This window comes from Capra hircus, chromosome 1 (genome assembly GCF_001704415.2).
Source record: "Capra hircus breed San Clemente chromosome 1, ASM170441v1, whole genome shotgun sequence".
NCBI classification, from domain to species: domain Eukaryota; kingdom Metazoa; phylum Chordata; class Mammalia; order Artiodactyla; family Bovidae; genus Capra; species Capra hircus.
Genome location: NC_030808.1, coordinates 44,543,711 through 44,568,352, shown reverse-complemented (window position 1 = coordinate 44,568,352; position 24,642 = coordinate 44,543,711). Strand labels below are relative to the sequence as shown.

The 24,642-nt window shown below is 43.6% G+C and overlaps 1 protein-coding gene across 2 annotated transcripts in view; it reads right to left on the bottom strand.

Annotated features, from left to right (window-relative positions):
* The window catches only part of LOC102180153 (transmembrane protein 45A), a 69,390-nt gene extending 51,229 nt beyond the window's left edge, over window positions 1-18,161 (bottom strand). The window contains exon 1 of one of the 2 annotated variants that reach the window (XM_005674849.3): window positions 17,959-18,161. In XM_005674849.3, coding sequence (XP_005674906.2) covers window positions 17,959-17,977 — 19 coding nt within the window. In that variant the 5' untranslated portion in view covers window positions 17,978-18,161. The remainder of the gene's footprint in view (window positions 1-17,958) is intronic. The other variant, XM_005674848.3, reaches the window with a different exon arrangement.

Here is a 24,642-nt window from a genome sequence, read left to right as displayed (position 1 = left end):
CCAACTCAGGTAAATAAATTTACCCTACAAAGAAAAAAAAAAAAAAAAAAAAGAATTAATTCCAACCAGGTAGCTCACCACACGATACTAGCTCCCCAATGAACCAGTTCCCACTCAGGTAGAAACCAACAAAATCTCCCCACCTCCAACAGGGTGCCCAAACAAATTGGCTTATCCTATAAAGGAAAAGCCCAGACTGAGGGGGAAATGTGTTTTTGATGTGCACACTGGAGCAACTTAGCCTACAAAATTGGGTTCATCAACTTGCAACACAAAAGGATACACAAAAGCACAAATAAACAAACCTGCTGAACTGGCTATCAAAGTGGGTTCGGGTTATCCTACGAACAAGGGGCTTCCCTGGTAACTCAGTGGTAAAGAATCCACTTGCAATGCAGGACACATAAGAGAAGTGGGTTCCATCCCTGGGTCAGGAAGATCCCCTGGAGGAGGGAATGGCAACCCACCCAGAATTCTTGCCTGGAGAATCCCCCTGGACCGAGGTGCCTGGTGGGCTGCCTGGTGACTTGTAGTTTTGTCAGTTCCTTATACCAACTGCCAAGCACTGTGCAGCCAGTGCAGTTTCCATGAAATTAAAAGACGCTTACTCCTTGGAAGAAAAGTTATGACCAACCTAGATAGCATATTCAAAAGCAGAGACATTACTTTGCCGACTAAGGTCCGTCTAGTCAAGGCTATGGTTTTTCCAGTGGTCATGTATGGATGTGAGAGTTCGACTGTGAAGAAGGCTGAGCACCGAAGAATTGATGCTTTTGAACTGTGGTGTTGGAGAAGACTCTTAAGAGTCCCTTGGACTGCAAGGAGATCCAACCAGTCCATTCTAAAGGAGATCATCCCTGGGATTTCTTTGGAAGGAATGATGCTAAAGCTGAAGCTCCAGTACTTTGGCCACCTCATGCAAAGAGTTGACTCATTGGAAAAGACTCTGATGCTGGGAGGGATTGGGGGCAGGAGGAGAAGGGGATGACAGAGGATCAGATGGCTGGATGGCATCACGGACTCGATGGACGTGAGTTTGAGTGAACTCCGGAAGATGGTGATGGACAGGGAAGCCTGGCGTGTTGCGATTCATGGGGTCGCAAAGAGTTGGACGTGACTGAGCGACTGAACTGAACTTTCCCAAAATGACTGAAACTAGACAACCTGATATAAACAGAAATATCACCCACAACAGCCCATGTGTGAACAACCTTCATGCCTGTTGTCGTGTAAGTCACTCAGAAGGTTCACTGGAACACACCTGATGGCAGCCTCAGAAACATTCAAACTGCAAAACATACTTTGAGCTCAATATCTTGAAATCTGCTCAGTTGGCTGTCATCTGGACTCAAAAACCAGTTTTACAGTCTACTCCAACCATTAAACTTCATTTTCCTTTTGTTTCTATAGAAATGCCTCATACTAAATCCCTGATTGCTCAGATCACATAGTGGAAACCCACGCAAACATCACCTCCTGAAATGAGACACAACTGTTGAACCAAAATGACCTATTACCAAATTAACAGACCAACTCAATCAAACAGAAAACAATGTTCTTAAATTCACTCTATTCTGCTTGTTCCTGTCTATATTTTTCTCCCCCTGTGCTGATCTCTTATCTCACAACTTCTAACCCAATTCAGCTTTTAATATGTTCAGTTCAGTTCAGTCACTCAGTTGTATCTGACTCTTTGCGACCCCATGACTACAGCATGCCAGGTTTCCCTGTCCACACCAACTCCAGCAGCTGCTCAAGTGAAAGAAAGAAAGTGAAAAGTGAAGTCGCTCAGTCGTGTCCAGACTCGTTGCAACCCGGTGGACTGTAGCCTACCAGGCTCTTCCATCCATGGGATTTTCCAGGCCAGAATACTGGAGTGGGATGCTCTTCCCTTCTCCAGGAGATCTTCCCGACTCAGGGTCTGAACCCGGTCTCCCACACTGTAGGCAGATGCTTTACCATCTGAGCCACAGACTCATGTCCATTGAGTTGATGATGCCATCCAACCATCTCATCCTCTGTTGTCCCCTTCTCCTCCTGCCTTCAATCTTTCCCAACATCAGGATTTTTTCCATTGAGTCAGTTCTGTGCATCAGGTGGCCAAAGTATTGGAGTTTTGACTTCAGCATCAGTGCTTCCAATGAATATTCAGGACTGATTTCATTTAGGATTGACTGGTTTGATCTTCTTGCCATCCAAGGGACCCTCAAGAGTCTTCTCCAACACTACACTTCAAAAGCATCAATTCTTCAGTGCTCAGCCTTCTTTATGGTCTAACTCTCATATCCATACATGACTACTGGAAAAACCATAGCTTTGACTAGACGGACCTTTGTTGGCAAAGTAATGTCTCTGCTTTTTAATAACCTATCTAGGTTGGTCATGTGACACTTTCTAAAAACATGTGACACTTTATAGAAATAAAGCTACAAACTGGGAACTAAAAGAATCTATAATACACCATCCCAAAGTATGCTTATTTGACATAAAAATATTTTTGAGCTGAAGGGTGGCTCAGTGGGTAAAGCGTCTGCCTACAATGCGGGAGACCCGGGTTCAATCCCTGGGTTGGGAAGATCCCCTGGAGAAGGAAATGGCAACCCACTCCAGTACTCTTGCCTGGAAAATCCCATGGACTGAGAAGCCTGGTAGGCTACAGTCCATGGGGTCGCAAAGAGTCGGACACAACTGAGCAACTTTCCTATTCCCTTCCATTGAAGGAAATTAAGAAGCAGCAAACGGAGGAAAAGATTTTTCTTTTCCCTCCTTTCTGCCTAGAGGCAGGATATACATTCTTTCACTAGAAACAGATTCTTATCAGCGCAGAGGTGGCAAGTGGAATCTGCAAACAAATCTTAGCCAAACTTAAACAAATCTTAGTTCCCTCCCATATGTTTATATTTCCACAGTTCACTGCCCTTGAAAACCAAAATTGTTTTCTTTTGTCTTATCATTTCTCTACAAATTCATTGGTTTTCATTGAAGACGCTCTATAAGTCAGAATTCTAAGCTGCCACTTTGAGTTATTTTTCATTGAGGTTTCTCCTGCGTGATGTGTGCTGCACATGTTTAAACAAAAACAACAAAGACTGTTAGTTTTCCCTCCTGTTAATCTTTTTGTTAAAAATACCAGTTGAAAATCAAAAAGGCATAGAGATCCAGTGTTGCCGTCCCAATATATGTTGTTGTTATTGTTCAGCCGCTCAGTCGTGTCTGACTCTTTGCGACCCCATGGACTGTGGCACACCAGGCTCCCCTATCCATCACCAACTCCCGGAGCTCGCTCAAACTCATGTCGAATGAGTCAGTGATGCCATCCAACCATCTCATCCTCTTTCGTACCCAATACATGTAAGGCAACACATTCTAATTTCCAGAGATTAGAACTTGCCCATCTTTGAGCCTGGGGGCAGGGGGACGTTATTCAGATTACCATATCCTGTTAGGAATGCCAGTCAGAGGGAGGGCCTCTGACCATCATAAAAGTAAAAACTTTAAAAATCCCCAGCAGATGGTGGGGAGAGAAGAGAACAGAAATAGAAATGTTACAACAGAAATGCGAACGGGGTTTTTCTGCTAAGTGAAAGTGAAAGTGTTAGTTGCTCAGTCTAGTCTGACTCTTTGCAACCCCATGGACCGGAGCCCATCAGGCTCCTCTGTCCATGGAATTCTCTGTCCATGGAATTCTCCCAGGCAAGAATACTGGCGTGGGTTGGCATTTCCTTCTCCAGGGGATCTTCCTGACCCAGCGATTGACCTCAGGCCTCCTGTGCTAACAAGCAAGGAAAACAAAGGAATGAGTACAGAAATCCCCAGAATAGGCCTGTAGGAATTAAGCAATCCTAATTTTACTTTGACTGTTTCTAATCTTTGGTGCACATAACTAGACTTGTCCTTCACAAAGTTAATTTCTTAATCACTGTCTGACCCTAGGCATCCTGCCCCTGCATTCTTCCCCCACACACCCTTGTAACACTCCCTTGCAGCATTCTTCAGAAAGAAATTCACAGGCCAATAACCTCAGGGATGACCAAACCCAGTGTTACGGCTGTGTTAGAACTTTGCAGAAGAAAGAAGAAAGTAAAACCGTCACTGCCCTGATCCTTATCGTATACCGCTGATGAAAACATCAAACTATAACACCACTCCCTATTTCCCAGGGAGAGGGGCACAGTTGAGGTGCTAGCCTGATGCAGTCCCTCCTTGCCTGGCAAAGGAATAAAGCTACCCTTTCTTTCTCCTCCATAACTGTCTCTGTACTTCTGTTTGTCATCAGCGCACAGAGAGCCAGATTTCGGCAGCAGAAGGAGCCCCGTTAGACTCTCAGATTCCATCACTGAAGAAAATTCAAGGGCTTAGTATTGTCTACTGCTCAATCCTGGCTGCACCAGAGAATCCCCTGAAGAGCTCATAAACAATAACTAATTCCTGGACCTCAATTGCTAGAGATTCAGCTTCAATTATATCAAAATCTGCCTTTATATATAGAAATGTTTGCTTTTGTGTGTGTATATACATATATAAACTAAGATCACGGCATCCAGTCCCATCACTTTTATGGCAAATAGATGAGGAAAAGATGGAAGCAGTGACAGAGTTCCTCTTCTTGGGCTCTAAAATCTCTGCAGATGGTGACTGCAGCCATAAAATTAGAAGCCAATTGTTTCTTGGAAGGAAAGCTATGACAAACCTAGACAGTGTATTAAAAAGCAAAGACATCATTTTGCAGACAAAGGTCTGTGTAGTCAAAGCTATGGTTTTTCCATAGGCTCGCATGTATGCATCCAGCCTCACATGTACGGATGTGAGAGCTGGAACATAAAGAAGGCAGAGCACCAGGGAATTGATACTTTTGAACTGTGGTGTTGGGTAAGACTCTTGAGAGTCCCATGGACAGCAAGGAGATTAAACCAGTCAATCTTAACCAAAATGAACCCTGAATATTCATTGGAAGGACTGATGATGAAGCTGAAGCTCCAATACTTTGGCCATCTGATGTGAAGAGCTGACTTGTTGGAAAAGACCCTGGTGCTGGGAAAGATTGCGGGCAGGATGAGAAGGGAGCAGCAGAGGATGAGATGGTTGGATGGCATCACTATTTCAAAGGATGTGAACTTGGGCAAACTCTGGAAGATACTGAGGGACAGGGAAGCCTGGTGTGCTGCAGTCCATGGGATTGCAAATAGTCAGACACAACTTGGCAACTGAACAGCAACAAACTGTATATACATCTCCTGGCTTCTCTTTGAAGCAGTTTCTCAGAGCTACTGTGAAGCTATTTTCCAGACTAGACAATAGCCTCAGTAAGAGAAAGTGAGTGAAGTCACTCAGTCGTGTCCGACTCTGCGACCCCATGGACTATAGCCTACCAGGCTCCTCCCTCCATGGGATTCTCCAGGCAAGAGTACTGGAGTGGGTGCCATTTCCTTCTCCAGGGAATCTTACTGACCCAGGGATTGAACCTGGGTCTCCTGCATTCCAGACGCTTTAACCTCTGAGCCACCAGGGAAACCCTCAATAAGACCCTGAATAAAACTCAAACTCACAACTCGCATGTTGTACATTTTTGTTTAAGTGGGCGGTTTGTTAGCTCTCCAGATGATACTTGTTAACTAGAGGTTAAACTGCTAAGTCCTCTTCTTATTCCTGGTATCTGAGTTTCATTAGCCTCACCAATTTCAACAGTAAATGCAGGAAGGGAGGGGAAAGAGTGGCTCACCATGAATAACCGGTTCCTATTATGTGCCAACACCTAATACATTCTGCATGCACCAATTAAGTTAACCTCTTGATTATCGTTTACATTTTTAAAGATAAGATAATGATCAGTTCAGTCACTCAGTCGTGTCCGACTCTTTGCGACCCCATGAATTGCAGCACTCTATGCTTCCCTGTCAATCACCAACTCCCAGAGTTCACTCAAACTCACGTCCATTGAGTCGGTGATGCCATCCAACCATCTCATTCTCTGTCGTCCCCTTCTCCTCCTGCCCCCAATCCCTCCCAGCATCAGAGTCTTTTCCAATGAGTCAACTCTTTGCATGAGGCGGCCAAAGTATTGGAGTTTCAGCTACAGCATCAGTCCTTCCAAGGAAACCCAGGACTGATCTCCTTTAGGATGGAGTGGTTGGATCTCCTTGCAGTCCAAGGGACTAGGGTCTTCTCCAACACCACAGTTCAAAAGCATCAATTCTTCGATGCTCAGCCTTCTTCACAGTCCAACTCTTACATCCATACATGACGAATGGAAAAACCATAGCTTTGACTAGATGGACTTTTGTTGGCAAAGTAATGTCTCTGCTTTTGAATATACTATCTAGGTTGCTCATAACTTTCCTTCCAAGGAGTAAGCATCTTTTAATTTCATGGCTGCAGTCACCATCAGCAGTGGTTTTGGAGCCCCAAAAAATGAAGTCTGACACTGTTTCCACTGTTTCCCCATCTATTTCCCATGAAGTGATGGGACCAGATGCCATGATCTTCGTTTTCTAAATGTTGAGCTTGAAGCAAACTTTTTCACTCTCCTCTCACTTTCATCAAGAGGCTTTTTTGTTCCTCTTCACTTTCTGCCATAAGGGTGGTGTCATCTGCATATCTGAGGTTATTGATATTTCTCCCAGCAATCTTGAGTCCAGCTTGTGCTTCTTCCAGCCCAGCATTTTTAATGATGTACTCTGCATATAAGTTAAATAAGCAGGGTGACAATAGACAGCCTTGACATACTCCTTTTCCTATTTGGAACCAGTCTGTTGTTCCATGCCCAGTTCTAACTGGTGCTTCCTGACCTGAATACAGATTTCTCAAGAGGCAGGTCAGGTGGTCTGGTATTCCCATCTCTTTCAGAATTTTCCTCAGTTCTTTGTGATTCACATAGTCAAAGGTTTTGGGATAGTCAATAAAGCAGAAATAGATGTTTTTCTGGAACTCTCTTGCTTTTTCCATGATCCAGCGAATGTTGGCAATTTGATCTCTGGTTCCTCTACCTTTTCTAAAATCAGTTTGAACATCTGGAAGTTCACGGTTCACGTGTTGCTGAAGCCTGGCTTGGAGAATTTTGAGCATTACTTTACTACCAGGTGAGATGAGTGCTATTGTGCGGTAGTTTGAGCATTCTTTGGCATTGCCTTTCTTTGTGATTGGAATGAAAACTGACCTTTTTCAGTCCTGTGGCCACTGCTGAGTTTTCCACATTTGCTGGCATATTGAGTGCAGCACTTTCACAGCATCATCTTTCAGGATTTGAAACAGCTCAACTGGAATTCCATCACCTCCACTAGCTTTGTTCGTAGTGATGCTTCCTAAGGCCCACTTGACTTCACATTCCAGCATGTCTGGCTCTAGGTGAGTGATCACACCATCATGTTTATCTGGGTCATGAAGATCTTTTTTGTACAGTTCTGTGTATTCTTGCCACCTCTTCTTAATATCTTCTGCTTCTGTTAAGTCCATACCATTTCTGTCCTTTATCAAGCCCATCTTTGCATGAAATATTCCCTTGATATCTCTAATTTTCTTGAAGAGATCTCTAGTCTTTCCCATTCAGTTGTTTTCCTCTATTTCTTTGCATTGATCACTGAGGAAAGCTTTCTTATCTCTTCTTGCTATTCTTTAGAACTCTGCATTCAGATGCTTATATCTTTCCTTTTCTCCTTGGCTTTTCACTTCTCTTCTTTTCACAGCTATTTGTAAGGCCTCCTCAGACAGCCATTTTGCTTTTTTGCATTTCTTTTTCTTGGCGATGGTCTTGATCCCTGTCTCCTGTACAATGTCACGAACCTCTATCCATAGTTCATCAGGCACTCTGTCCATCAGATCTAGTCCCTTAAATCTATATCTCACCTCCACTGTATAATCATAAGGGATTTGATTTAGGTCATACCTGAATAGTCTAGTGGTTTTCCCTACTTTCTTCAGTTTAAGTCTGAATTTGACAATAAGGAGTTTATGATCTGAGCCACAGTCAGTTCCCAGTCTTGTTTTTGCTGACTGTATAGAGCTTCTCCATCTTTGGCTGCAAGGAATATAATCAATCTGATTTCAGTGTTGGCCATCTGGTGATGTCCATGTGTAGAGTCTTCTCTTGTGTTTTTGGAAAAGGCTGTTTACTATGACCAGTGAGTTCTCTTGGCAAAACTCTATTAGCCTTTGCCCTGCTTCATTCCATACTCCAAGGCCAAATTTGCTTGTTACTCCAGGTGTTTCTTGACTTCCTACTTTTGCATTCCAGTCCCCTATAATGAAAAGGAGAGTGCCAGGCTTCACAGGTGCATGAGTGGCCGAGAGGAGCTACCCCATGCCCAAGGTCAGGGGCGGCCGCTGAGAGGAGCTACCCCACGTCCAAGGAGCGGCGGCTGTGTGAGCGCAGGAGGGCCGAGAGGAGCTACTCCACATTCAAGGTCAGGAGCGGCGGCCCTGAGGAGATACTCCTCATCCAAGGTAAGGAGCAGCAGCTGAGCTTTGCTGGAGCAGACATGAAGAGATACCCCACATCCAACGTAAGAAAAACCCAAGTCAGACGGTAGGTGTTGCAAGAGGGCATCAGAGGGCAGACACACTGAAACCATAATCACAGAAAACTAGCCAATATGATCACACGGACCACAGCCTTGTCTAACTCAATGAAATTAAGCCATGCCATGTGGGGCCACCCAAGACAAGTGGGGGTCATGGTGGAGAGGTCTGACAGAATGTGGTTCACTGGAGAAGGGAATGGCAAACAACTTCAGTATTCTGGCCTTGAGAACCCCATGAACAGTATGAAAAGGCAAAATGATAGGATACTGAAAGAGGAACTCCCCAGGTCATTAGGTGCCCAATATGCTACTGGAGATCAGCGGAGAAATAACTCCAGAAAGAAAGAAGGGATGAAGCCAAAGCAAAAACAATACCCAGGTGTGGATGTGATTGGTGACAGAAGCAAGGTCCAATGCTTTAAGAGCAATATTGCATAGGAACCTGGAATGTTAGGCCCATGAATCAAAGCAAATTGGAAGTGGTCAAACAGGAGATAGCAAGAGTGAAGGCTGACATTCTAGGAATCAGAGAACTAAAATGGACTGGAATGGGTGAATTTAACTCAGTTCAGTTCAGTTCAGTTCAGTCGCTCAGTCGTGTCCGACTCTGCGACCCCATGAATTGCAGCACACCAGGCCTCCCTGTCCATCACCATCTCCCGGAGTTCACTCAGACTCACGTCCATTGAGTCAATGATGCCATCCAGCCATCTCATTCTCTGTTGTCCCCTTTTCCTCCTGCCCCTAATCCCTCCCAGCATCAGAGTCTTTTCCAATGAGTCAGCTCTTCACATGAGGTGGCCAAAGTATTGAAGTTTCAGCTTCAACATCAGTCCTTCCAATGAACACCCAGGGCTGATCTCCTTTAGAATGGACTGGTTGGATCTCCTTGCAGTCCACAGGACTCTCAAGAGTCTTCTCCAACACCACAGTTCAAAAGCATCAATTCTTCGGCACTCAGCCTTCTTCACAGTCCAACTCTCGCATTCATACGTGACCACTGGAAAAACTATAGCCTTGATTAGACGGACCTTTGTTGGCAAAGTAATGTCTCTGCTTTTGAATATGCTATCTGGGTTGGTCATAACTTTCCTGCCAAGGAGTAAGCGTCTTTTAATTTCACGGCTGCAGTCACCCTCTGACCATCGTATATACTACTGTGGGCAGGAATCCCTTTGAAGAAATGGAGTCATCATCATGGTCAACAAAAGAGTCTGAAATGCAGTACTTGGATGCAATCTCAAAAACAATAGAATGATCTCTGCTCGTTTCCAAGGCAAACTATTCAATATCACGGTAATCCAAGCCTATGCCCCAACCAGTAATGCTGAGTAAGCTGAAGTTGAACGATTCTATGAAGACCTACAAGACCTTTTAGAACTAACACCCAAAAGAGATGTCCAAAAAAGATAATGAAAAAGAGATGCACTTCATAAAGATCACAACACCTATCACAATAATGTTGTGACAGAACCAAGATTCAGTTCCAAAGCTTATGTCCAAAGGGGACAAAGAGGAAAAATAATATTTTTTGAGCATCCACCCATCTAGGAACTCTATAGAATCCTCTCAATTCCATGAGATAATATTTTCCTCCTAGGTCAGAAACTTGAAAGGCTAGCTAGCTTGTCCAGGCCATACTACTTTATACGTTTTCTCCTCCAGGTGAGAAAGCCCGGCTCCTATAAGATGTTACCTTGAACTTCACAGACACTGTCATTTCAAAAATAGAGTCTGACCATTGCAGGTTCACATGGGAGTGTCCCCTTCACCCTTCAAACTTATTTTAGAGGGATTCTTATCCCACTGCTGCTGTCCATTAACAGTCTGCTATGCTCAAGTGAAGAATTGATGCTTTTGAACTGTGGTACTGGAGAAGACTCTTGCGAGTCCCTTGGACTGCAAGGAGATCCAACCAGTCCATTCTGAAGGAGATCAGCCCTGGGTGTTCTTTGGAAGGAATGATGCTAAAGCTGAAACTCCAATACTTTGGCCACCTCATGTGAAGAGTTGACTCATTGGAAAAGACTCTGATGCTGGGAGGGATTGGGGACAGGAGGAAAAGGGGACAACAGAGGATGAGATGGCTGGATGGCATCACTGACTCGATGGACGTGAGTTTGAGTGAACTCCAGGAGATGGTGATGGACAGGGAGGCCTGGTGTGTTGCAGTTCATGGGGTCGCAAAGAGTCGGACACGACTGAGTGACTGAACTGAACTGAACTGACTGATACTCAAAATAGTGGCACTTTGAAGAGTTGACTCATTGGAAAAGACTTTGATGCTGGGAGGGATTGGGGGCAGGAGGAGAAGGGGATGACAGAGGATAAGATGGCTGGATGGCATCACGGACTCGATGGACATGAATCTGAGTGAGCTCCGGGAGTTGGTGATGGACATGGAGGCCTGGCATGCTGCAATTCATGGGATCGCAAAGAGTCGGACACGACTGAGCGACTGTGCTGAACTGAAAGTTCCCCAAATATTCCAAACTCTCTAACATGCTTCCTTAGCTCTCTACAGTCTTACTACTGCTTGGAACCCTTCCTTCCCTCAACCAATGACATACATCCTGCATGACTCAGTTCAAGAAAAAAGGAGGAAGAAAGAGATAGAAAAACTCCATTCAACAGTCATTTCATCTCAATCAAGCAATCTCCCTGATCCACCGTGCAGGTGTGAGGAACCCTATTCTGTGTTCCCAAGGCACTCTCACGGAAATTTCCTGAATGCCATCATTGCACATCTAGGGTCTCTCTCACTGCACTGCGAGCTTCTAAAAAGCAAGAACTATGTCTCTGTGTTTACATTCTCATTGCCCAACATTTATTGAATGAGTTGTTAAACAGATAAATAAATGATTGGTTGGGTCGGTGAGTATGCTTATAGCTCTGTCTGAGTATAAGAAGCAATACCCAATACCACATAGTCTTAAGAGTTAAAAGAGAACTAGAGTGCTCTTGCAACATTGGCATCCCAACAGACCAGGTGTCAGGGTATTTGTCATAGGGACAGGAACAGAAGTCTCCACAGGGCATCTGGTGATGCCCTCAACCATTTCATAAGAAGCAATATTCTAAGCCACCAGTCCTCAACCTTTTTGGCGCCAGGAACCAGTTTCACAGGAACTTTTTCCATGGGCGGGAGTGGGATGGTTTCAGGATGATTTAAGCACATTACATTCATTGTGCTCCTATGATAATCTGATGCTGCCTCTGATGTGACAAGAGGTGGAATTCAGGTGGTAATGCAAGCGATGGGGAGTAGCTGTAAATACATCACTCCTTGGCCACCACTCACCCCCTGCTCTACAGCCCAGTTCCTAACAGGGCACAGACCAGCACTGCACCATGGCCCAGGGGGTGGGGACCCCTGCTCTAAGCTGTGCAGAAGATGTAGCAAATCTGGGACTAGCCCCATGTTAGCTCCCAGGGGGCAGGAATGTGTGGAAATGGTGAAATACCTAATAAAGTAGTGAGTAGGAAGAAGCCTGCTAAGCATCACATTGTGGCCATAGAGGCAAGGAGCCCAGGCTCACTGACCTGGAAGGGACAGGGGACAGAAAGTGTTGGCATCCATCTGCGTCTAGAATAGCAGATGGTGGCAAACTGTACTGCGCAAGGGGCAGGACCACCGGAACTTAGTTCTCCCTAACTCACAACACTTGGGTAAGTATGCTGAGAGATGTTCCTGGATACCTTAAAAGATGTTTACAGATGTTGACTGCACTGAGATAGTGGTCTACACCAGGTCTTGGACCTGAACCTCTAACCTTTGATGCAGCACACGGGTGTGCCCCTGATGGGTACAGCTGTGGCAGAAGAAAATACAAATGTACTCAGGCCCAAGAGCAGTCAGCTGAGTGCAGGGGATCCAAAGCCTATGAAGGCAGACCTCCCCTGGCCTGTTCTCTAAGAGTGAGTCCTCTCATCTACATGGTGTCATGTTCTATGTATACTGTGACAGAAATAAACGATGAGAATCGTCGGGTTAGACTATATGAGACTGATGAGCAGCACCAGGGGTTGGGGATGTCAAAAAAAAGGATTTCACTTTGTAACTAGGACAAGAATTGTGACCTCTCAAATGTACAGACCAAGGTCATCCTATTTGTGTGAGTGTTTCTGTGAGTTCAGATGGAAGATGGGACACTAGAGTGTTGTACCATTAAAAAGAACTAAGCAGTAGTAACCCACAAGAGTAAGTCCCATGTTCTCAGCAAAGGTTCTCACCAGGAGTTATTTACTCCTGAAAAGCAAGTAAATGAATGTGAGTGACATGTCATCCCCCAAATAGCCCATATTTCCTCATCCCAAGAAGAAGATCAGGGGCCAGAGCAGCCTACAACCACTGCCTGGTACCCACTCTCTTGCCTCCACTGCAGAATGGCCCAGGGAGAAATTAATTCTTAGGAATTGCAAATTCTCATGGAATTTCTCATGAAAAGCATCATTATAGCATCATGGACCAGGTGGCAAGTGAGGGAGAAGAGGGCACGATTGTCAAGGAGCTGATGGCTCAGTGGTAAAGAATCTGCCTGCCAATGTAGGAGACGCAGGAAACATGGGTTCAGTCTCTGGGTTGGGACAATCCCCTGGAGGAGGGCATGGCAACCCACTTCAGTATTCTTGCATGGAAAATCCCACGGACAGAGGAGCCTGGTGGTCTGCAAAGTCCGTGGGGTAGCAGAGTCAGACGCAACTGAGCCACTGAGCATGCACCGTGGGCCATTATCCCCGTGGTAATTTACTCACCAAGCACTATTTGGCTTTTTTTTTTTTTTTAACTCTATTTATGGGTTCTCAGTTCCCGGACCAGGGATGAACCCAAGCACAGCAGTGAAAGCACAGAGTCCTAACCACTAGGCAACCAGGAACTCCCTGCCTTGGTCTTCTTAAGGGCAGATCTGAACTCAGAATTGGACACTGCTGGGCAGGGATCCAACCGGAGAACCAGAATGCTCCCTGAGAGAGGACTAGAGGTGTTAGGCTTCTATTGAAATCCTGTTCAACCAGAAACAATAAATAATTGACAACAAACACATCCCCCCACATTACTAAGCTGATTAGATATACTCTTCAGAGTCATGCTAAATGGCTTAGAGATATCCTGGAGCCTGGGTGCAGGCGCCAAATGTGGCAAGGAGGCTCTGGTCACTCCCCACAGGTGTCAGAGCAGTCCCACCTGTCTGAGTGGTTCTGGCTACCATTGCTCTGCTGCGACCTGAGTGGGCAGGAGAAGGCCAGACCCAGCTGGTACAGAGTAATAGGACTCAATAGCCCCAGGGGTCTGTGTGTACGTGCTGAAGTGAGCGTGGCACTATAACAGCCCTAGCCTAGAAGCAGCTAGCTCAGAATAAATAAATAAACAAACAAGTGTGTCATCTAAAAAAGCAGCTGATTACTGAGATCCAAATACACCCTGCCAAGGTGGGGCTGATACCAAATAGAGGAAGCTAAAGCTAATTAAAACACATCCAGCCTCAGCCAGAGGTGCTGATGTCCCCTGTACTACATCTGTCAAACACTGCCAGTTGGATTTAAACTCTTCTACATCCCACATTAAAAGACCTCCAGGACTTCCCTAGTGCTCCAGGGGTTAAGAATCTGCCAGCAAATGCTGGGGACACACCTGGTCCAAGAGAATTTCATGTCCTGTGGAATATATGTGTGTCACAATTCCTGAGCCTGCATTCCAGAGCCCATGAGCCACAACTACTGAAGCCCACGCACCCTGCTTCCCATGCTGAGCCACAAGATAAGCCCCAGCAATGAGAAGACCACACACTGCAATGAGAGAGTGGCTCCCGCTTGCTGCAACTAGAGAAAGCCCGCACACCGCCATGAAGACCCAGTGCAGCAAGAAATTAATAAATGAATGAATGAATGAACAAGTAAAGCAAAAATACCATGTGATATAGCGATTCCACTTGAGTATTTACATAAGAAAAACAAAAATCGCTATCTCAAAAAGACATATGCACCCCATGTTCCCTGTATTATTTATTGTAGCAAAGACATGAAAACAATATGTGTCAATTGATATAAGTGTCAACTGACAAATAAATGGATAAAGATGTGATACACATATCACACACACATACATACAATGGAATATTATTCAACCATAAAAAGGAAGGAAATCCTGCCATTTGTGATAACATGGATGGACCTTGAGGGCATTATGCTAAGTCAGACATATACACAAACACTACTCCATGAGAATATATGTGACCTTAATTATACATGGAATCTAAAAAACCATAAACTCATAGATACAGAGAACAGTCTGGTGACTGCCACAGGCTAGTGGGATAGAAGGGGTAAAATGAATAAAGGTGGTCAAAAGGTATAGCTATCCAGTCATAAGATAAATAAAACCTAGGAATGTAATATTCTGCATGGTGACTGTAGTTAATAATACTATAGCGTGAATTTGAAAATTGCTTAGAGAATGGGGTTAAAAGTTCTCATCTCGCACACAAAAAATATGTACCTGTATGTGATGATGGATGTTATCTAAGTTTTTTGTGGTGATCATTTCTCAGTAGATATGGGATGGACAAAAATGTTCACTTAGAACAGCTTATGAAAAAACCCAAACAAACTTTTTGGTCAACCCAATACATATATCAAATTATTATCTTATACACCTAAAACTAACACAATGTAATCTGTCGATTTTATCTCAATAAAAAAGAAAGGAAAACAAAACAAACAGCCAATTTAAAAGTAGGCAAAAGGGCTTCCCTGGTGGCTCGTTGGTAAAGAATCCACGGAAGACACCAATTGTCTCTGCCAGTGCAGAGACACAGGTTTGATCCCTGGCCTAGAATATTGTAATGTAATTAGCCTCCAATTAAAATAAATAAATTTATATTAAAAAAAAAGAAAGATTCCACATGCTGCGGAACTGTGCCTGTCCCCCACCCCCGCAACCTCGGGATCAGGCAGGTAGTCACATTTCTACCTCCAGATGTGAAGGGAAGAAACAATCAGCTCTGTACCCCAACAGAGGCTCCCTGTTTGGAGGAGCATCCCATCCTGCTGGCTTGGCAGCCCATTCCAAAAGAATTGAAGGTTGCTTACAACGATTAATGGAATTGGCAAAATAAGATAAAGATGAATCAGAAAAATGGGAAGGTGAAGGGCTTGGTTCCTCTGGATTGGGAGTGAGAAAGACTGGTAGCAATTTAATGGTCACTAACTTCATCTCTCCCTGCTTCAACCTGTCCCTTCTTTACTGGACCTTCCTGATTCTAGCGCTCTTGTCCAGGTCACCGAAATCCCAACTTGCCGCATTCAACAGCCAATTCTGTCCTCATCTTACTTGAGCCACTAGCAGAAATTCACAGAGTGGATCAGGGCCTTCTGCTGGAAAATATTTTGCCCCTGTTTTTCCTCCTCTCTGGTTCCTCCTTCTTTTCTGCTTTCTTTTATCTCACAGGTCCTTAAAATTAGCAAGTCCTCTGGCTCAGTTTTTAGAACTCTTTTCTACCTGCCCTCAGTACTGGGGGACCTCATTCTGCTTCACAGCTTTAAATACTACATCACGTGTCCACCACTGCTAGATTTCTATCTCGAGCCCAGCCTTCACTGCTTAACTCTCGACTCCCAGATCCAGCTTCCCTCTCAGTATCTCCACTCAGGTGTCCGACTTACACCTCAAATCCCAAACCATCCAAAATAGATCTCCTAACATCCGGGACGAGATCTGCTCCAGTTTTTCCCGCTCAATGACAACTTCATCTTTCTGGTTACTCGCCCTCTCCCTAAAATGTAGAGTCATCCTTAACTCCTCTCTTTCTCTCACTACTCACATTTAATCCAATAGAAAATCCTGTTGGCTCTTTCTCCAGAATATTCCCTGGGGCTGTCTACTCTTCACCCCTTCCCTGTAACCACTTTTATACAGGTCTGTGTTATTACAATGGTCAAAGTAGACTCTGCTTCCACCTCTGCCCTTCGCGTTGTCCTCAACACAGGAGGCAGTGTTACTCTATTGAAGTGCCAGTTGTGCTCAGGTTTTCACAAGAACCTCCGTAGCCCCAAGTGATTTAGCCGCTGTCACTCCTCCAGACTTCTCTCGTCCTCTCCTCCACCAGCCACACCGGCTTCCCTGTTTCTCCTTGCACAACAGGCTTGCCTCCACCTTCCAGCCTTTGCACTTGCCACTTCTCCTGCTTGAAATGTTCTTCCCCTTTTCTCCTATTAGCTTTTGCTCAACAACTTTCTCAGGGAGGCCTTCCCTGATTCACCCTGTTGAAAAACTGTAGAGTGCCTCAAACCCCAACCCTTTTTCTTGCTTTCTTTCCCCATAATAATTCTGCATCTAACACACTACAGACTTTGCTGATTTATTTTGTTGATTGCATTATGGCTCACTAGAATAAACGCTTCAGAAATGCGGGATTTTTCTTCCTGGTCTTCTTTATTGCTTAATCTCTGGTTCTTAGAGCTGTGCTTGGCATACACTGATTCAGTACACAAATGTTGGACTGATAAATGGATGAATGGATAGGTGGAAGAGTGGACAGCTGGATGGATAAATAAATGGCTGGCTGGCTGGCTGGCTGGCTGGCTGGCTGAATGGATGGATGGATGGATGGATGGATGGATGATGGATGAATGGAAAGAGTGGATAGCAGAACCTATGCTTTAGTTGCCACATCCTGAAAGATCTCAGAAGGAAAAAATGCTCCACATCAAGTGAAGTAGAATTCAGCATTTGAGACACATTTCTCCCCACATTTACTCTGCCTATCTAACTACACTGCTAGAGTCTAACATGAAAGGAAATGTCCATAGAATCATTAAATTAGGCTAGTCTTAGCTTTGTCTTAATCTGCCACAACCTACAATTAGTCGGCTGTGGAAACACCATTAAGGGAGTTGAGAATGGCAGGACGTGACTCCAGTGCTAGGGAAGCAGAGCTAGAGAAAGAGTTGATAAACTAGACGTAACCATTGCTGAGTTTCTACCAGGAGACAGCTGCTGCACTAGGCTCTTTGCGGGCATTATTTCAGTAAATCCATACCACTCTGCAAGTTCAGAAAGATTAAGTTATTTGCACAATGTCACACATACACAGAAGAGTCAAGCTAGGTCAGTGTGAATGAAAAGTTCTTGCTCTTTCACACTAAAGACTACTCTAGAAATAATGAAATACTTTTAACCATTTCAAACCAGTTCTCCGTCTAATCATTCATCATCCATGGTCTGAGTAACACCTTAGATTTGAGGCAGAAGAGTTAGGGAATACGAAGTTAAAACAAAGCCTTCATGTCTTGGTTAATGCTGAAAATGTGCCAACAGAATTAAAAAAAAAATCAATAGACTGTAACCTGACAACTTTCAGTCAGTTTTATACACATATACACATCTAGGTGCACACCAAACCCAATGAGTAGGAAAACACAGTATTAAAATATGCCACACTCTTACCTTTGCCCGCATTCCCCATAGTTCATGAGTACGGAGATGTGCTTCTTAGTAGCTGACAATCCTGGCAGATGCTGTTTTAATGCTCGAGAAAGACAAGCATCTTTCACCAGCATCAGCCTTGGAACAGCTCCAGAGAAATCCTTTTCTTCCTCCCACTCACACATTTCTCCCTGGGCATGGCACACATTGCCAGTGGCCTCCACCTCCACCCAACCTACAGAAACCTGGCCCATAACACCCTGTAATTAATGTCATCAGACAAGCAAGACTGAGTGCCACTCCACTATGCACGCCCTCTGCTTAGCAGAAGACACTGTCCTTTGCAATCAGGGAGGCACTCCCCAGCCACTGTCAGCAGGTGTTTCTCCAGGTCCTGAGAAGGACTTATAGCCTTTATGCCCACTCTCACCAAGTCTGCCTCCTGACTAACCATTTCTATGAAACTGCTCAGTCATCCAGCTTAGGTAGCCAATGTGTAAGCACAGAAATAGTGGAGGCTTCCACAGGGATAAGGCTCACCCATGACCCTGCTTCTCTCTCCTGGGCCAGTCCACCAAGCCAGGCTACTCACACCCGTTCCCAACCAAGGGAAATAGATAAAAGCTGCAGGGTACAGCCCTCACCTGCGCACAGCCTATGAAGATTAAGAAAACTCAGGAAAGAATATTCACAATCACTGGGGCTGGTTTCAGTATTTGGACCCAGTAGCCAGTAAGAATATTTCTTAGTTCTTGCTTAAAAAATAAGACATACTGAACTGTGTGTAAAATGCACCCATGAAATTGAGGTTGTGCTAGATAAAGACCGTAACACAAAGTAAACCAAGGAGATGTAGAAAATTCATCTTTTCAAAGGATGTTGCCAAGACCTAAATCATTCTATTAACTAGAATTTCTGAATCAGTATGGAGATGGTTCTAAAAGGGGAAAAGAGACCTCTGAAAACTTCCTTTTAAAGGAGGTTCAATATGCTATCAATTGAGATCAAGGGGAGGAAAAAGAGGAAATAATGACAGATTTTCTCTCCTTGGGCTTCAAAATCACTGTGGATGATGACTGCAGCCATGAAATTAGAAGATGTTTGCTCCTTGGAAGAAAAGCTATGACAAACATAGACAGCATACTAAAAAGCAAAGACATTACTTTGCTGATAAAGGTCGGTATAGTCAAATCTATGGTATTTCCAGTAGTCATGTACAGATGTGAGACTTGGACCATAAAGAAGGCTGAGGGCTAAAGAATTAATGCTTTTGAATTGTGGTCCTGGAGAAGACTCTTGAGAATCCCTTGGACAGCAAGGAGATCAAACCAGTTAATTCTAAAGGAGATAAACCCTGAATTCTCATTGAAAGGACTGATGCTGAAGCTCAAGATCCAATACTTTGCCCACCTGATGCAAAAAGCCAACGCACTGGAAAAGATTCCAATGCTGGGAAAGACTGAGGACAAGAGGAGAAGAGGGCAGCAGAGGATGAGATGATTGGATGGCATCACCAACTCAATGGACATGAACTTGGGCAAACTACGGGAAATAGTGAGGGACAGGGAGGCCTGGCATGCTATAGTCCACGGGGTCACAAAGAGTCAGACACGACTTAGTGACTGAACAACAGCAACAGAGGTCAAGGAATGGGTAGCAGTTTCATTAGGCACTTATCTGGATATATAAACTCGGAGGAAGATGACAATAGAGGTTCTTGATTTTTTTTTTTTTCTCACTCTTGTTACCTCACTCTTGCGTGACCTTGGACACATAGAAGCAGAACCAGCTTCAAGATTTGTATGGCCAGGAACAAAATGAAAATGTGGATCCCGTGTCTATAAATTGTTGTGATGTTGACAACAGTAACAGTAGAGCATTAAAATAAGACTGAAGCGCTCCCATCTAAAACTGGACACTTACACTATACAAGTTGCACAAACACAAAGCTGGCTCTGAAGATAAATAATTTCTCTTCTGTTTTTAGAGCAACCTGCATGGAAACTACAGTGTAAGTAAATGCTCTTGGGCACCATCAATCCTGGGTAGAGTGCCTGAAAGCTCAGTGTCCCTGTGAAGCATCACTCCATGCTGGTATCACTTGGAGAGAAGAGTAATTCCTGCCATCTGACAGAATCCTGAACTGGACTTCCACAAACATGGCTGTTCCACTGGAGATTCAAAAGCTTTCTGCCCCTGAGACTAAATAGACATTTCTCCAAAGAAGACATACAGATGGCCAATAGGCACAGGAAACCATGTTCAACATCATTATTAGAGAAATACCAATCAAAACCACAGTGAAGTACCACCTCATACTGATCAGAATGTCCATTATTAAAAAGTCTAGAAATAACAAAAGCTGGAGAGGATGTGGAGAAAAGGGAACTCTCCTATATTGTTGATGGGAATCTAATTTGGTGCAGCCACTATGGAGAATGGTATGGCGGTTCCTTGAAAAATTGAAACAGAATTATCACATGATCCTGCAATCCCAGTCCTGGGCAATATACAGAGATAACTATAATTTGAACAGATACATGCCTCCCATTGTTCACAGCAGCACTATTTACAATAGCTCAGACATGGAAACAACCTAAATGTCCCTCAATGAATGAACGGATAAAGAAGATGTGCTCTGTATACACAATGGAATACTACTCTGCCATAAAAAAAGAAAATAATGCCATTTGCAGCAACGTGGGTGGACCTAGAGATTATCATACTAAATGAAATAAATCAGAAAGAGAGAGACATGTACCATATGATATTACTTATACGTACAATCCAAAATATGACACAAATGAACATATTTACAAAACAGAAACAGTCTTAGAGAAATAAAAAACAAACTTAGCTATCAAAGGAAAAGGGAAGGGAGGGTTAAATTAGGAATCTGGGATTAGCAAATACAAAGTACTATATATAAAACAGATAAACAGCAAGATCCTACTGTATAGTTGTGTGTGTGTGTGTATATATATATAACTGAATCATTTTGCTGTGCACCACAGATTAACACAACATTGTTACACAATGTAACACAACATTAACACAATAAATCACCTACACTTCAAATATAAAATACAAAAGGAAAAAGCTTTCTTCATTGCCAGGAGAAATATCAACAACCTCAGATACAACAGATGATACCACTCTAAAGACAGAAATTGAAGAACTAAAGAGCCTCTTGATGAGGGTGAAAGAGGAGAGTGAAAAAAACTGGCTTACAATTCAACATTGAAAAAACTAAGAGCATGGCATCCAGTCCCATCACCTCAAGGCAAATAGAAGGGGAAAAGTGGAAGCAGGGGCAGATTTTATTTTCCTGGGCTCCAAAATCATTGTGGATGGTAACCAGAGCCATGAAATTAAAAGATACTTGTTCTTTGGAAGGAAAGCTATGACAAACCTAGACAGTGTATTAAAAAGAAAAAAAGAAGAAACATCATTTTGCCAACAAAGATTTATATAGCCAAAGCTATGGTTTTTCCAGTAGTCATGTATGTATGTGACAGCTGGACCATTAAAGAAGGCTGAGCACTGAAGAACTGATATTTTCAAATTGTGGTGCTGGAGAAGACTCTTGAGAGTCCTTTGGACTGCAAGGAGATCAAATCAGTCAATCCTAAAGGAAATGAACCCTGAATATTCATTGGAAGAACTGATGCCGAAGCTGAAGCTCCAATACTTTGGCCACCTGATGTGAAGAGCTGACTCATTGGAAAAGACCCTGATGTTGGGAAAGATTGAAGGCAAGATGAGAAGGTGACAACAGACGATGACATTTTTAGGTGGCATCACTGACTCAATGAACCTGACTTTGAGCAAACTCAGGGAGATCATGAAGGACAGGGAAGCCTGGCGTGCTGTAGTTCATGGAGTTGCAAAGAGTCAGACACAACTTACCAACTGAAGAAATAAAATTCCTGTTGTAGTTAGGTTTACTAGAGGTCAAATAAGACCTTATTCTATCTGTTACAAATTTGTCAACAAAAAAAGTAACAAACTTTAAGAAAACTAAGATTTGTGCTTTCAATAAAGGGAAGTATGAAGTATAAATAAAAGTACTGAAATGAGCACAAAATTCTTTTCTCAAGATCTACTTTTCACAATCTTTCTGTAGCATTCACTTAATTTATTCTAGCACAATTTTAACTTTTTAAGTTGTAGAATATCTGGAGAGGTCCTAAAATACATAATTATATCTAAACATTCACCCAAAACTCTTAATTCATTTTCACTTTTTTTCCTCAAAAATTTTTTCACATAAAGTTACTTTCCTTGCTGACAGATTTGCAATGGATGTAAAATCTTATTTCAGTTCAGTGCAGTTCAGTCACTCAGTCGTGTTTGACTCTTTGCGACCCCATGAATCGCAGCACGCCAGGCCTCCCTGTCCATCACCAACTCCCGGAGTTCACCCAAACTCATGTCCATCGAGTCGGTGATGCCATCGAGCCATCTCATCCTATGTCGTCCCCGTCTTCTGCCCTCAATCCCTCCCAGCATCAGGGTCTTTTCCAGTGAGTCAACTCTTCGCATGAGGTGGCCAAAGTATTGGAGTTTCAGCTTCAGCATCAGTCCTTCCAGTGAACACCCAGGACTGATCTCCTTTAGGATGGACTGGTTGGTTCTCCTTGCAGTCCAAGGGACTCTCAAGAGTCTTCTCCAACACCACAGTTCAAAAGCATCAATTCTTCAGTGCTCAGCTTTCTTCACAGTCCAACTCTCACATCTATACATGACCACTGGAAAAACCATAGCCTTAACTAGACAGACAGACCTTTGTTGGCAAAGTAATGTCTCTGCTTTTTAATATGCTATCTAGGTTGGTCATAACTTTCCTTGCAAGGAGTAAGTGTCTTTTAATTTCATGGCTGCAATCACCATCTGCAGTGATTTTGGAGCCCAGAAAAATAAAGTCTGACACTGTTTCCACTGTTTCCCCATTTTAGGTTATATTAAATGTAATGGAAGCATTTTGCTTAATATTATATTTAATGTTGATGACTCAAGACATGTCGGTTCAGTTGCTCACTCAGTCTGACTCTTTGCAGCCCCGTGGACAGCAGCATACCAGGCTTTCCTGTCCTTCACCATCTCCCGGAGCTTGAAACTCATGTCCATTAAGTAGTGATGCCATCCAATCATCTCATTCTCTAATGACCCCTTCTCCTCCTGCCTTCAATCTTTCCCAGCATCAGGGCCTTTTTCAGTGAGTCAATTCCTCACATCAGGTGGCCACAGTATTGGAGCTTCAGCGTCAGCATCAGCCCTTCCAATGAATATTCAGGATTGATTTCCTTTAGGATTGACTGGTTGGATCTCCTTGCAGTCCAAGGGACTCTCAAGAGTCTTCTCCAGCACCAAAACTTGAAAGCATCAATTCTTTGGTGCTCAGCTTTCTTTATAGTCCATCTCTCACATCCGTACATGACTACTGGAAAAACCATAGCTTACCAGGTACTAATTTAATATTAACAATTTCACAGTTCACATGAACCTGAAATTCAATTAACTTAATTTTGTTTGAACTTAGAATTGTTTGGTTTGTAAGCATTAACTTTTATTTAAGCCAATAATAATTGCCGGTTGCTTGGAAACCTCTGGAGAAATCTGGAGAATCCCATGGACAGAAACCTGAGTAAAAAAAAAAAAGAACAAAAAAACTGGCTTAAGGAGCTTCATTTGTGGTCTTTGCTTCAGCTCCTGGAAAATCCCATGGACAGAGGAGCCTGGTGGGCTGCAGTCCATGGGGTCGCTGAGGGTCGGATATGACTGAGCAACTTCTCTTTCACTTTTCACTTTCATGCATTGGAGAAGGAAATGGCAACCCACTCCAGTGTTCTTGCCTGGAGAATCCCAGGGATGGTGGAGCCTGGTGGGCTGCTGTCTATGGGGTCACACAGAGTCGGACATGACTGAAGTGACTTAGCAGCAGCAGCAGAGGGTCTTACAGGTGCTAATAATAACATTAGAATAATTAAAAGTTAACAGAAAAAGTTTGTAAGGAAAGTCTAGATGTTATTTCCAACAAGGAAAATTTTTAAAGGAATTTTCTCAATGAATAAAGAAATCTTTGGATAATTACTTAAAATGGGAAAATTAAAATGGACATTTATGTGATTAAAACAAGGGAATCAGTCCCGAATATTCATTGGAAGGACTGATGCTGAAGCTGAAACTCCAATACTTTGGCCACCTGATGTGAAGAGCTGACTCATTGGAAAAGACCCTGATGCTGGGAAAGATTTAGGGCAGGAGGAAAAGGGGACAACAGAGGATGAGATGGTTGGATGGCATCACTGACTCAATGCACATGGGTTTGAATGGACTCTAGGGATTGGTAATGGACAGGGAGGCCTGGCGTGCTGTGGTTCATGGTGTCGCAAAGAGTCAGACACGACTGAGTGAGTGAACTGAACTGAACTGATACTACTATACTACATAAGGTTAAATGGGCCAAAAGGGACCCCCTGTTCTGTGCTGTGCTTAGTCGCTCAGTCATGTCCAATTCTTTGTGACCCCATGGACTGTAGCCCACCAGGTTCCTCCGTCTGTGGGGATTCTCCAGGCAAGAATACTGAAGTGGGTTGCTATGCCCTTCTCCAGGGGATCTTCCCAACCCAGGTATCGAACCCAGGTCTCTCACATTGCAGGTGGATTCTTTACCATTTAAGCCACTAGGGAAGCCCTAAGAAA